The 13,462-nt window shown below is 35.6% G+C and overlaps 1 protein-coding gene across 3 annotated transcripts in view; it reads left to right on the plus strand.

The window, feature by feature from the left end:
* The window catches only part of ANO3 (anoctamin 3), a 427,436-nt gene that overhangs the window by 333,649 nt on the left and 80,325 nt on the right, over positions 1–13,462 (plus strand). For all 3 annotated transcript variants that reach the window (XM_058688488.1, XM_058688489.1, XM_058688490.1), the window contains 2 exons: positions 13–147; positions 7,881–7,977. In XM_058688488.1, coding sequence (XP_058544471.1) covers positions 13–147; positions 7,881–7,977 — 232 coding nt within the window. The remainder of the gene's footprint in view (positions 1–12; positions 148–7,880; positions 7,978–13,462) is intronic.

Consider the following 13,462-nt stretch of genomic DNA (forward strand, 5'->3'; position numbering starts at 1 on the left):
TTTCTTGTGCAGGCTATACTTTGGTGAGAAGATTGGGCTATACTTTGCTTGGCTGGGATGGTATACTGGAATGCTGATTCCTGCAGCACTTGTTGGCTTGTGTGTTTTTTTCTATGGGATATTTACAATGAATGCAAGTCAAGTAAGGTAAGCTATTAACAGACTTATTAAAATGTGTTGGCCTTTATTCTGACTGGGCAAAATCTTTACGATAATGCTGACTATAAGAAACAAGTCATGGTGCTACAATTTATTTGATGTTTTTTTTTTTTTGAGGGGAGGGGAAAAGCACTATTTTTAAAAGGCTATTCCATATTTCTATATGCAAATTCTATTGGGTAAGTTCTAAGACTGTTTCTCTTTATGCAAAATTTCTCTTGCCAGTACATCCCACATAATAATTCAACAATGCAATGAGAGTCTTATGTAATTTACATTTTCATAGTATTTGCTAGTCTAGAAAGCCCTCTCAGTACAGTAGTTCAAATAATTAGAATAGCTACAATTCTTTAAACACTTACAATATACAAAAAGCCTCCTGTTAATGTTTTTTTTTTCTTTTGATATGAGCTTCACTACCACCCTTAGAAGTGAGTATGCCTTTTTGCAGCTGAGGGAACCTTACATAGTTAGAGAATAAACAAATACATAAGTATCTGTAGCACATGATTCCAGCTCTAAGTAATCCTCTCTCCTAGAACATAAAATCAGTTTGTATTTTCTTCTTCTTCTCTATAAGAACATTTTTTTTTAGTACCAGCTTAAGGTATCAAGACAGTAGTGAAATAAGGTTTCACAAAAATCAAGCAGTTATCAAAATGGTGATTTTCTGTTAAAGTTGAAATACTCAAGATTTGGGTAAAGGCACAATACATTATTATTCAGCAGAGATAAGACTCACCCCAGCATTAAAGAATCCTCTTAGCAGCATCTTCTATTTAATATATACAAGGATATCATTAAGTTCAGGCTTGTATGATACGATTCAAAATATGAAACGCACTTTTTTCTCCTTTGGTCCATCTTTTAACCATGGCCTCACTGCTGGGTAGTAATCATGACAGTTAATGGGATCATAAAAATTCATTTCCTTGAATTTTCTCTAAATATGTGTGTGTATATATATATATATATATACACACATATATATACATATATATATATATAATTTGCATATGTATATGTATAACAATTTGCCTAAAAACAAAATACAGTAAAACCTTGGTTTGCAAGCATAATTCGTTCAGGAAACATGCTTATAATCCAAAGCACTCATATATCAAAGCGAATTTTCAAGAATCATCACCTTAATTGTGATCATGTGATATTTGGCATCACATACTATTTGTATTCCAAGATATCGCTTGTTTATCAAGTTAAAATTTATTAGAAATGTTTGCTCGTCTTGCAGAACACTCACAGAACAAGTTACTCAGAATCCCAGGTTTTACTACTTTCTCTGTCCTAGAGTTAAATCCAGTTCCATAACCAACTTCCTTGATTTGGTTTCTCAGTGTCCCCTTGTTCTCCATGAAGGCCAACTATTAATTAGTTTGAACACTAAGAAACACTTACTATTCAAAAAACAGTTCATCTGGTCATATGTTTATTTCAGAGATTTTCAAACTCACTACAAGTATGGAAGGCAGCATCTTCCAGAGCAAATTTGTGCCCAGTGGGAACATCCATCCCTATGTGGGCATATCTCTTTATGCTGTTGAATCAGTATCCTCTGAGCCTAAGAAAACAGGTTGTGTACCGAAGTTATAGTGTCTTGAAAAGAAAAACTTTTTTTTGCTACTTTTCTATTCTCTGTTTCTATGAATTTGGCTTTTTTAAAGATTCACATATAAAGTGATACCATGCAGTATTTTTTTCCCTCTCTGGCTTATCTCGCTTGGTATAATGCACTCAAGCTCCATCCATGTTGTCACAATTAGCAACATTTCCTTTTTTCTCATGGCTAAATATTCCATTATATACTATACCACATCTCCTTTGTCCATTCATCCACTGATGAGCACTTGGGTTGTTTATATATCTTGGCTATTGTAAGTAATGCTGCAATGCACATAGGAATGCAAATATCTCTTCAAGATCCTATTTTCATTTCCTTTGAAGATATGTAGATATTTAAAAGTGGGATTCCTGGATCATATGGGAGTTCTATTTTTAATATTTTGAGGAACCTCCATATTGTTTTCCATAGTGGCTGCACTAACTTACATTCCCATCAGCAATGTTTTGATTATAGGCATCCTAACAGGTGTGAGGTGATACCTCATTGTGGCTTTGATTTGCATTACCCTGATGATTAATGATATTGATTCACCTTTTCATGTACCTGTTGATTTGTATATCTTCTTTGAAAAAATAATGTCTATTCAGTTTCTCTGCCCATTTTTTAAATCAGATTTTTTGTTTGCATTGAATTGTATGAGTTCTTTATATACTTTGGATATTAACCCCTCATCAGATATATGTTTTGTAAATATTTTCTCCCATTCTGTAGATTGCATGTTTGTTTTGTTGGTTAATTTTTACATATGGTGTAAGATAGGGGTTCAGTTTCATTCTTTTGCACGTGAATATCCAGTTTTTCCAACACCATCTATCAAAGAAACTATCCTTTTTCCATTATATATTTTGGCCCCTTTGTTGAAAAGTGCCCACATATACATGGGTTTATTTCTGGGTTCTGTATTCTGTTCCATTGATCTAGGTGTCTGTTTTTATTCCAATGCCATAAGTTTTGATTACTATAGCTTTAAAATTAATATTATTTGAAGCCAGGAGATATCATGTTTTCCATTTTGTCCTTCTTTCTCAAGATTGCTTTGCCTATTTGAGGTTTTTCATGTTCCATACATATTTTAGGATTGCTTTTTTTATTTCTGTGAAAATACCATTGAACTTTCATAGAGATTGCATTGAATCTGTAGAAGTCTTTGTGTAGTATGGACATTTCCACAATATTAATTCTTCCAATTCATGAGCACAAAATATCTTTCTATTTGTTTCTTTTTCAATTTCTTTCATCAACATCTTAGTTTTCAGTGTGTAGATCTCTCACCTCCTTAGTTAAATTTAACCCTAATTATTTTATTCTTTTTGGTGCAATTGTAAATGGGATTATTTTCTTAATTTCTCTTTTTGATAGTTTATTGTTAGCGTATAGAAATGCAACTGTTAAGTATATATTGATTTTGTATTCTGCAACTTTATTGAATTCATTTATTAGTTCTAACAGGTTTTTTTGGTAGAGTTCTCAGGGTTTTAGAAAACTACTCTTTTATTTATTTATTTTTTTTTTTAAATTTTTTTTTTTTTTAACATTTATTTATTTTTGAGACAAAGAGAGACAGAGCATGAACGGGGGAGGGTCAGAGAGAGGGGGAGACACAGAATCGGAAGCAGGCTCCAGGCTCTGAGCTGTCAGCACAGAGCCCGACGCGGGGCTCGAACCCACAGACCGTGAGATCATGACCTGAGCCGAAGTCAGCTGCTTAACCGACTGAGCCACCCAGGCGCCCCAGAAAACTACTCTTTTAATATGAATGGATGAAGACATAAAATGATTCTCAGATGGTTAGCTATTGTTCAGATTGGTTCTATGGAGAACATATTCACAAAGTTTTACCATGTGTTGTAGACTCTGTCCTCTATCCCTGCAAAGCTGAAAATGAGCAAAACAATGAAAGGAATAGATTTGCTCTTGCTATTGATTTATGTACCAACAGAGTAAATTAGACTTCTTGTATATAAGTACCTTTAGAACAAGGAGTGCTTTAAAAGGCATTAGCAAACTCTTTTCTTCAGCGCTTTATGGTACTCTGTTACTGCTACTCTGTCACACTATAATTAACATCTCGTCAGACTTTCTATTCTAAACCAAGATAAGCATCACTGAATATCTTGACTTTCAAAACTTCATGGGACTGAAATTTTCTATTCAAGGTGTCAGACATGGTTAAGTCGTAGGTGTTATGGCAGGTCAGGAGAGGGCACGGGGCTTTTATTTGGTGTTGCATTGTCTTAGTATTATTTTATGAAACTCTTTATTTTTTATTACAAGGTAACAAAATGTTAAGAAGCTGAAGATTGGGTTGGATTTATTGTGTTTCTACTGTCTATATTTATATAAATTAAGGTCATATTACCTGTTCTGTAGCTCATTGTAGAATTATGTAGCAATCAATTTGTGGAGTATTTATTGTATATATATGTACATGTGTCTATTTATATGTGTTCATTGGCCTTACCTAACCAAATGTGGTCAGATTTTTTCTGACAGAGTACATATCATAGGGATGTGAAAATGAACAAGCAGGCAGATAAAATAGTTTTTCAGGTCCAGAACAAAGAGCAGAAGCCTCAACTTTCTGGTCCCTTCTTTCCTCTTTGGTATTAGAACTTGCCAAGAAATTTATGTGGTTTTCAGTATCAGACCAGCCTTTCAAAAACAGTTGGGTAATACAGGACCTCTTGAACCCTCTCCTGACAACATCCTTAGCAATGAAGTTTCTATTTATCTAGTGCCTACGATATGCCGGGCACAGTATCAATATCCCTTATGTAATATCCCAGCTAGATATTATCTTCATCTAGAGATGAATAAATAGATCCTCAGAGAGGTAAGTGACTCGGTCAGGAGAATGTATATAGTATGTGGTCAGCTAAGTTTTAAACCTTTACTGGATTCTTTTTAATTGTGGTAAGACCACTTAACATTAGATTTACCCTGTTGACAAAATTTTAGGTGAGCATTACAGTGTTATTAACTCTAGGCACAATGTTGTACAGCAGATCTCTGGAACTTATTCATCTTCTATAACTGAAACTTTATATCTGTTGAAGAGCAACTCCCCACTTCCTCCTCTCCTCCCCTCTGGCGACTATGATTCTGTTTTGTTTCTCTCAGTTTGACTGTTTTAAATACTTAAAATATGTGAAGTCATGGAGTATTTATCCTGTGCCTGGCTTATTTCACTTAGCACAATGCCCTCCAGGTTCATCATTCATGTTGCTGCATATGTGGAATTTCCTTCTTTTTTTTTTAAGGCTGAATAATATTCTATTTTGTGTTTATACCACATTTTCTTTATCCATTCATCAGTGGACACTTGGGTTATTTTCGTATCTTGGCTATTGTGAATAATGCTGTAATGAACACAGGAGTGCAGATTTCTCTTCTAGATCCTACTTTCAGTTCTTTTAGATATATACCCAGAAGTGGGATTGCTAGATTATATGGTAGTTCTAGATTTAATTTTTTGAGGAACCTCCATATTGTTTCCCATAGTGGCTGCACCATTCTACAGTCCCGCCAACAACATGCAAATGTTCCAAAACCTCCACATCTTTGCCAACACATGTTACCTTTGTTTTGTTTTATTCTGTTTGGTAATAGCAATTCTAATATCTTGCGATTTGGTTTACTTTTCCCCAGTAATTATATCTAATTCTAAAATCCATGTTTTGCTCATGCTTCCATACTGCCTTCCCTTAAACATACTTTCACATTTTCACCTTCCTCAAAATGACATCACCAAGCACCTTTTCTGTGCTTTGTCGTCTTTATAGGATCACAGGAGGGCCCGGGAGCGGGTCCAGACATCCACCCCCGAAAGGACAAATTGCTAGCTTCTCCTGCTATCTTAAGTTGGTGGTAATTATTATTTCCTTCAAATCAGCCCTTGGTGGTATGTCTGACAATAGACGTCAAATAAAAGAAAGCCACAATTCAAGTGGTGGTTTCTGTTATCAGGCTGCACAGAAGATATGAAGAAACACTCATGCTGTGCACTCTCCCTCCCTCTAGTGGTTAACTAAACTCAAAGAAATTTGTACTAGTATTAAATTCTTTATTTTAGGCTAAAATATATGTTGTCAAAAATTTTTTATTTTCTTTATGTTACATACCAAGTTAAACATTGAACAACTTACCAAAAATGAATTTAATAATTCTGGAATTCAAAATAGTGTTCAGTCTGATGGTTTGGGATTCTAGACACGGTGTTTTGATAGATTTGTGCTTTTGTTTGACAGTTTAGGAGATGGGAAATATGGCGTGGTAAAAACTGCCTCTAATACTTTTTAGTATGGGATTTCAATGCAGGACACATTGTGTTATTCTTGAAACACAATGAATTTTAAATTGTAAGCAAAATTTCCTTCAAGGACTGTTTTAATTCTTCTTGTTCCTACAAATTAGTAGCATTACTAAGAGGAGGTATCATCTTTTTCTTTTGGTCTTTTAATATGTATGTTTTACCTGCTTTACTTCATATAGACATCCCAATTACTAGCAAGATGGTGTGTGTGAAAGTAGGAGAATTATAGTATTTTTTAGACCCATAACACTGTCATCATCATTAATACAAGTTTTATAAGAAAATTGTTTATTTTATTTTTTATTTGCCAGATTTTTTTATTCAATTACAGTTAACATACAGTGTAATATTAGGTTCAGGTGTACAATATAATGATTCAACAGTTCTGTGAGTTACTCCGTGCTCATCATCAGAAGTGAACTCAATCCCCTTCACGGGAAAGTCACTTTTAATATGAAATAAAAACATTTCTCTTTGAGATATGTTGTAGCTGATGGAGAACTTGACCTAGAATCACAAAAACCTAAATTAGGCTCCCTGAAGTACCTCTTTTTAGCTGTATGACCTCAAGCAAATTACTTAAATTAAACATCAGTTTACTCTCAGTTGTGGAGATAATTAACTATTGCAGGAGATTGCAGTGAGGACCAGACTTAATGGACATGAACCCACTTTTGCCCACTTTAAAGCACTGTATTACTATATAGTATTATTACTACTATTTATTCCCACTTTAGAGTGAGATTTTATACATCCAGCATTTGAAATACATTGTTTTTTTGCTTCATTTGAGGGTGTATTTTTGAAAACAGTAAATTGTGCTGTAAACACTGCCAATTAAACCTTTATTAACAGTTGCATTTCCAGACTTACTGTCAAAAGCCTTTAAATTACTTTCAACATTTCCAGAGCAGATTTAATTAAAGACAATTTATTTAGAAGCTACTAAGTGGGAAAGGGCCACTTCTGACAGATAAACGCACAAAGCATTTTAAAAATGGGTTGCTGTGAACTCAGGCTGAGAGGCTTTTGAGAAATTGTTACTGGTGCCCTACTCCTATCACAAGTCATCTAAAATGTATGCTGAGATCTTTAAAAGGTAGTGGGCATAAAACTGAAGAGACAAGTATTATCAAGTTATATTCTAATAGAAAATATAATAGGTTTCAGTAAATAAAGACTATGTCATGTCATCATGACTGTGTGTCAAGACACCACAAAAAAAAAAAAAAAAGTCAACTCCCTCAAATTTCCACTGAATGTGATGCCCCTGTTGGCTGGAGGGTGAGTTATGAATTTGTGTGGATTTGTGTGAATTATGGGTGCTGTTCATCTTGGTGATTCTAAGGTGTAAGATCCAGGAGAAAGATTTGATTTCAGCTCAGCCACTTCCAAGCTGTGAGCTTGGCTGAAACTCCCGTGGGTGTTCCTTACAAGATTACCCTCAGTGCCATGAAATCATGTGTATCTATCTTTGTAATAAAGCCCACAAGTGTCTCACAGGTGTCAAATATGGCCTACTATCATTACCGTATCCAGGCAGAGACTTCTAAAACTGAAGAAGTCAACAAAAATGTCTGTATCACAAATATCCTAAAAGTTTGAGTTGGAACCACTCTAAGTTCTTGCTTACCTGTCCACCACTCCCACTATCCGTGTCTTCTTTTCCTCTCTGCCTTGCTGCTTCCCACAGGACTAGCCAGAGGAGCTAAGCACCTTCTTAAACGTGGAGGTTCATGCTTTCTCTCTCTTCTTTGGTTTCCCAAGCCAAGAAATTTGCAAGGCCACTGAAGTCTTCATGTGCCCTCTCTGTGACAAGAACTGCTCACTGCAGAGACTCAATGAAAGCTGTATCTATGCCAAGGTGAGTGTGGACCCTCGCATTCTCCTTCCCGAGCCCTACTTTTTCTCAGAAGTAGGTAGGAAAAAGTGAAAACTTGAATAGATCATCATTCGGCAGCAATTATAAAATGAGTATATTTTTATTTGAATATTTTAGTCTTCCTTTGTTTTTATAACCGATTATTGTCATATGGACATAAACTTCCACTTGGAATGACATCTAGATTCTTTTTAGGAGAAGATGATTATATCTCTTGCTAATGATTAAATTTCCATCATCCATGAATACTCATTACAACACTTTTAATTTTAGGGGTACCTGGGGCTCAGTCGATTGAATATCCAACTCTTGATTTCAGCTCAGGTCATGATCGCAGGGTTATGGGATCGAGCCCTGCACTTAAGATTCTCTCTGTCCCTCTGCCCCACTCCCCAGTTCATGCTCTCTCTTTCTCTAAATAAAAAATAAAAACAAACAAAAAACCCCAATACTTTAATTTTACAAAAGAAAGGAAACAACATACTAAAAATTCTCAAGTCGCTGCCTATTAGGATAACCTGAAGGCTCTTAAAACTTCTGAAGCCCAAGCCACACCCCAGAGTAATTAATTAAATCAGTATCGTTGGGTTTGGAACATAGACATCCATCTATTTTAAAACTTCCCAGATGGGGGCGCCTGGGTGGCTCAGTCAGTTAAGCGGCCGACTTCGGCTCAGGTCATGATCTCACGGTCCGTGAGTTCTAGCCCCGTGTTGGGCTCTGTGCTGACAGCTCAGAGCCTGGAGCCTGTTTCAGATTCTGTGTCTCCCTCTATCTGACCCTCCCCTGTTCATGCTTTGTCTCTCCCTGTCTCAAAAATAAATAAAACGTTAAAAAAAAAATTATAAATAAATAAATAAATAAAACTTCCCAGATGATTCCCATGTGCATACAAGTTTGAGAAACTGAATTTTACAATGATTATTGTTTATATTTAAAAGTTTTATTGAAGTATATAATAATATACTTGTATATTATTATATACTTATATATATATGTACACATCTAAAGTGTAAATTGACACATTTTGACATTATATATGCACCTGTGAAACCATCACCGCAAGAAGGATAATGGACATATAATCACTTCCAAAAGTTTCCTCATGGCCTCTTGTAATCCCTGCCTCCCTCTCCTCCCCAGTTCCACCCCTGTGTCCAGGCAACCAACTGCTTTCTGTCTTTATAGAAAAGTTTGTATTTTCTAGAGACTCTTATGTAAATGGAATCATACAGTTTGTGGGTTTTTTTCTGGTTTCTTTCACACAGCATAGTTATTCTGAGATTCAACCATGTTGTAACATTTATCAGTAGATCTTTTCTTTTTATTGCTGAGGAGTATTGCATTACCCAGCTATGCCAGAATTTGTCTATCTGTTTATCTATTAATGGACCCGTGGGTTGTTTTGAATTACCATTTTACCTAAAGCTGCTCTGAACATTCATCTGCAAATCTCCATATAGGCACTGTTATTTCTCTTGGCTAAAAACCTAGGACTAAAGTGATTAGATTATATGATAGGTGGGTGTTTAACCTTCTGAGGTACTGCCAAAATGTTTTCCAAAGCATTTATACCATTTTACATTCCTATCCACAGTATATGAGGGTTCCAGTTTTCCATACAGTCACTAATCCCCAGAATGGCTAGTCTTTTTTATTCTAACTATTCTAATAGATGTGTAGAGGTATTATAATTTAGTTACTTGGAAATAATTTGGTCCTTTTGGGCCTTGCTTTTTTTAAGTTTTATTTATTTTGAGAGAGAGAGAGAGAGAGAGCCTGAGCAGGGGAGGGACAGAGAGAGAGGGAGACACAGAATCCCAAACAGGCTCTGTGCTGTCAGTGTAGAGCCCAATGCAGGGCTCCATCCCATGAACCCTGAAATCATGTCCTGAGCCAAAATCAAGAGTCAGATGCTCAACTAACTGAGCCACCCAGGTGCCCCAGGTCTTGCTTTTAAGATTTGTAAGGTAGGTTCATAGCAGTACTGTAACTAGCATGATTTTTTCCTCGCAATGAAAGCAAGATCTGGCTGTGTACTGTAGCAACTGCACTACAAATAGAGGATTTCCAGTCTGGCTGGTGGGAATGGGCTCACTAATAATCCTTTCAGGTGGTTCTTTCCTCAAGAGGTTTCCTCATGGACACGCTCACTGGGCACTGTCTGGGGTGCCCATGTTTACATCCTACGAACTCTTTCCGTGCAGTAATCTGAGGAAATTGTAATGCTCACCTCATGTGTTTCCTTCCTCCCAAGGATCATTAATGGCTCTTCCTGCCTAGTATCCACTGTCTTGAAATCTGTTGCTTATGTATTTTTGCATTTTTTGTTGTTTCCAGAATGGGGATAAAATCAATCTCAGTTACTCCATCTTGTTCAAAGTAGAGGTCTCTATACAATGAGGTTTGATGAGGCAGAGTATAAAATCAGAAGTCACTCAATACCCTACTACAAGACCAAACCTAGTAAAATTAGCTTCTGGATAGTTCATTGTGAATACAAGGCATAGGAAAATCTGTTTTGTTTATAGTTTAGTTTATAAAATTATACTTAGTTTTGAGTTTGTTTAAGTGTTCCACAAAGATGTCTTGTTTTGGGAAGCATTTTCTCAATACGTTTTGCAAAAGCCACATATTAAAGTTATGAGATGTAGAGATACATGTCCTCCTAACCCATGCATTTCAAGGATATATGACAGCCTTAGGGATACCAACAAATCCATATATATTTTACTTCTACTTTTACTTGTACAGAGTTAGTAAAACACACTAGCAGTATCTGAACACTAAAAATAAGAAACACCCCTAATGGCAGAGTGATAAAGCAAAGAAACTGTCAAAGGAAACACTAAATATAGGAGGCGTTTTGTCATTATGCAATATTAGTAGAAAAGAGTATGTATAGGGACAGGTATGACTAAGAAAGAATTCAGTTAATAACTATTTTAAGGAAAGTGGAAAAGTTACCTTGCAGAGGAGAATATTGTGTTCTGGAACAATGCAAGAAATAAACGCCACCAGGAAGAAATATTTAATATGTATTATATATGTTTCTCTGGCTAAGATAAAATGTAAGTACTTGTTTTATACATTAAAAATAAGAACTACTATTCTTTCATTGATGGAAATAATGTTCTTTTTTAGAAACGGTTTATAAACTTACACATCTAGAAGTTATTTGAAGGGAAGTGTCAGAAATAAAGGAACAGATGATTACCAAAAAACAGGCCAGACAATCTAGGATCATCTGGCCACGTCTTCTAGAAACTTGCTAATTTCTTGTGGAGTCATTCACCGCTTTTTGACAAGTAACAGAAAATTAAATCTGTCATATTTTATTGAAAAGTATGCATGTGTACATGTAATTATTTTTATAATTTAAAGGATGTATTTCATGGAACAAAAATGGTCCCATCATATGATAAAAATTTTATTTAAGTACATTAACATTTTCTTTGATGATTATTTTCAATTTTAATCCTTAAAAATATGGTAATTAAGAAATTTTTGCAATTAAGTAATTCAGTGATGTTTGCACATTTATTTAAAAGCACCTAACACCACAATGTCGTTTGCATTATGGTAGGATTTTTCGTTTAAGGTGCTATCATTGGATAGAAGAGTTCTGCATTGTTTTCTCATATAATTTTAAAAGTGCCTCAACCCTCGAGGTGAGCCTTGTTCATAATAGTTATTAGTTTCTGGGTTTTTTTAACTTAATAAACTTTTACTCAATACCAAATATGAGCTCAGACCATATATTTATATTGAAGCTACAATAGAAAGAGGACAGAGTATTTTTTCTTTAAGAAACTTCATAGAAAACTGGGTATGGGATCACATAAAACATTTGTTAAAAAGTAGATTCTTGGGCCCCAAATCCTAAAATTCAGAATCGATTGGTCAAGATAAGTCTTAGAATTCTGCATGTTAACAAGCTCTTTAGTTGATTTCTAGGACCACATTTAACAAAGATATTGCCCTAAATAATAATGGATCAGGAATGGAGAGGAGGTTGGGTGTGGACTACTGATGTTTCCATGTTTGATGCAGCTTGTAATCAGGTGCAGTGGACATAGGCAGTTACACAGATTTTGCCCTGTCTGAGAATGAAGGACTGAGGAAGTGAGAGAGGCATGAACTCCAGCCTAAATTCCAACTCCTTTCTCCTCTTTGCACATAATAGCCTGGTCTGCAAGGTTGAATCTGCCCCAGAAGTGCCTGTTCTCCTTGGCCCACAGGGGCTTTAATGGAGTATCAGTGGCAGTTTCCACATGCTTATGCTCCTCTGAACCCGTCAAACAATTTTAGAGACAGACCCAGCAACTACAGCAGAAGAGGAATAGTCTGTAAGCTTCCAACCTAGTAAGAAATTTACCTCTGAACAATACCCACATTTATTGGTTTCTAGCCACACTCAACTCTCCAAGAGAAATGAGATGTCAAAGATAATGGAGAATTTGTGCTTCAACACAGTTTTGTTTGAGGTTCAGTTTGCTTCTGTCTTTATATATTATTCCTATTCACATCAATGATGTTGAATAAAATGCTTGTCCATAGGTCCTCCTGTGCATAAAGGGGAGCTGTTTTTCTCTTAAAATAAGTCATTGCAAACATACACTTGTAGATAAGACAAACTTCCTTTTGCTTTTGGAAAAGTCTATTCTGTTTTGGGAATTTTTTTTGAGATTTCATCTGGAATTTTCTTTTATAGGGCAATCAACCCTTTCCTATTGAGCAGAATGCCTCTTTCCCCCTTTATTCTCCTGCCAGTCATCCGCTGAGCTTGAGCCATCCATGCTATGCTTGACTCTTTCTTCTCCCTGTTCCCTGTTTTCATTCAACAGCTCTTATATCAACACCCTCAATGCAACCCTTAGCACCTCAAGCTATAACCACAGGCATCAAATTGTTCTTATTGTGTCTGTGGCCCCCCACATCATAATGCATCCCACCTATCTTAGTGGCTAATATCTTAGTGGCTCTCACACAAGGATTTTATACTTTTATACTCCTCCTTAGGATAAGTTCTCAAGTTTTCCATTAACTCCCATTTTAGCTTAATCTCCCATTACATACATGGAATCTGACATTACATGAGGATTACATGTATACCTTGCTGTGCCTAATGGATGTATTTCTAAATCATTCATGTTTAATTTATGGAGTAAAAAAAAAGGTACCTGAAAGATTTGTAAACAAACTTAGAAGAAATAAAATGAAAAACATTTTTAGGGAAAACATTGCATAAACTATAACAAATCATATTCATACCACACAATTATTAAGCATGGCTTTTCATTTGCCACTTTTCTAAAAGGACTGCTCTTTCTGGAGCAGGAGAGAGCCATTATTCCTTAGTGACCTTTAAGTCCCCATGTGTAAAGTCTCTGTTCTAACACTCTAAGAGGCTGTTTCCTGCACTAAGTCTGTTATAAAGGAAAGCAGACAGCTGTTCAGCTGCTTG

Source organism: Neofelis nebulosa, chromosome 10 (genome assembly GCF_028018385.1).
Source record: "Neofelis nebulosa isolate mNeoNeb1 chromosome 10, mNeoNeb1.pri, whole genome shotgun sequence".
Taxonomy (NCBI): domain Eukaryota; kingdom Metazoa; phylum Chordata; class Mammalia; order Carnivora; family Felidae; genus Neofelis; species Neofelis nebulosa.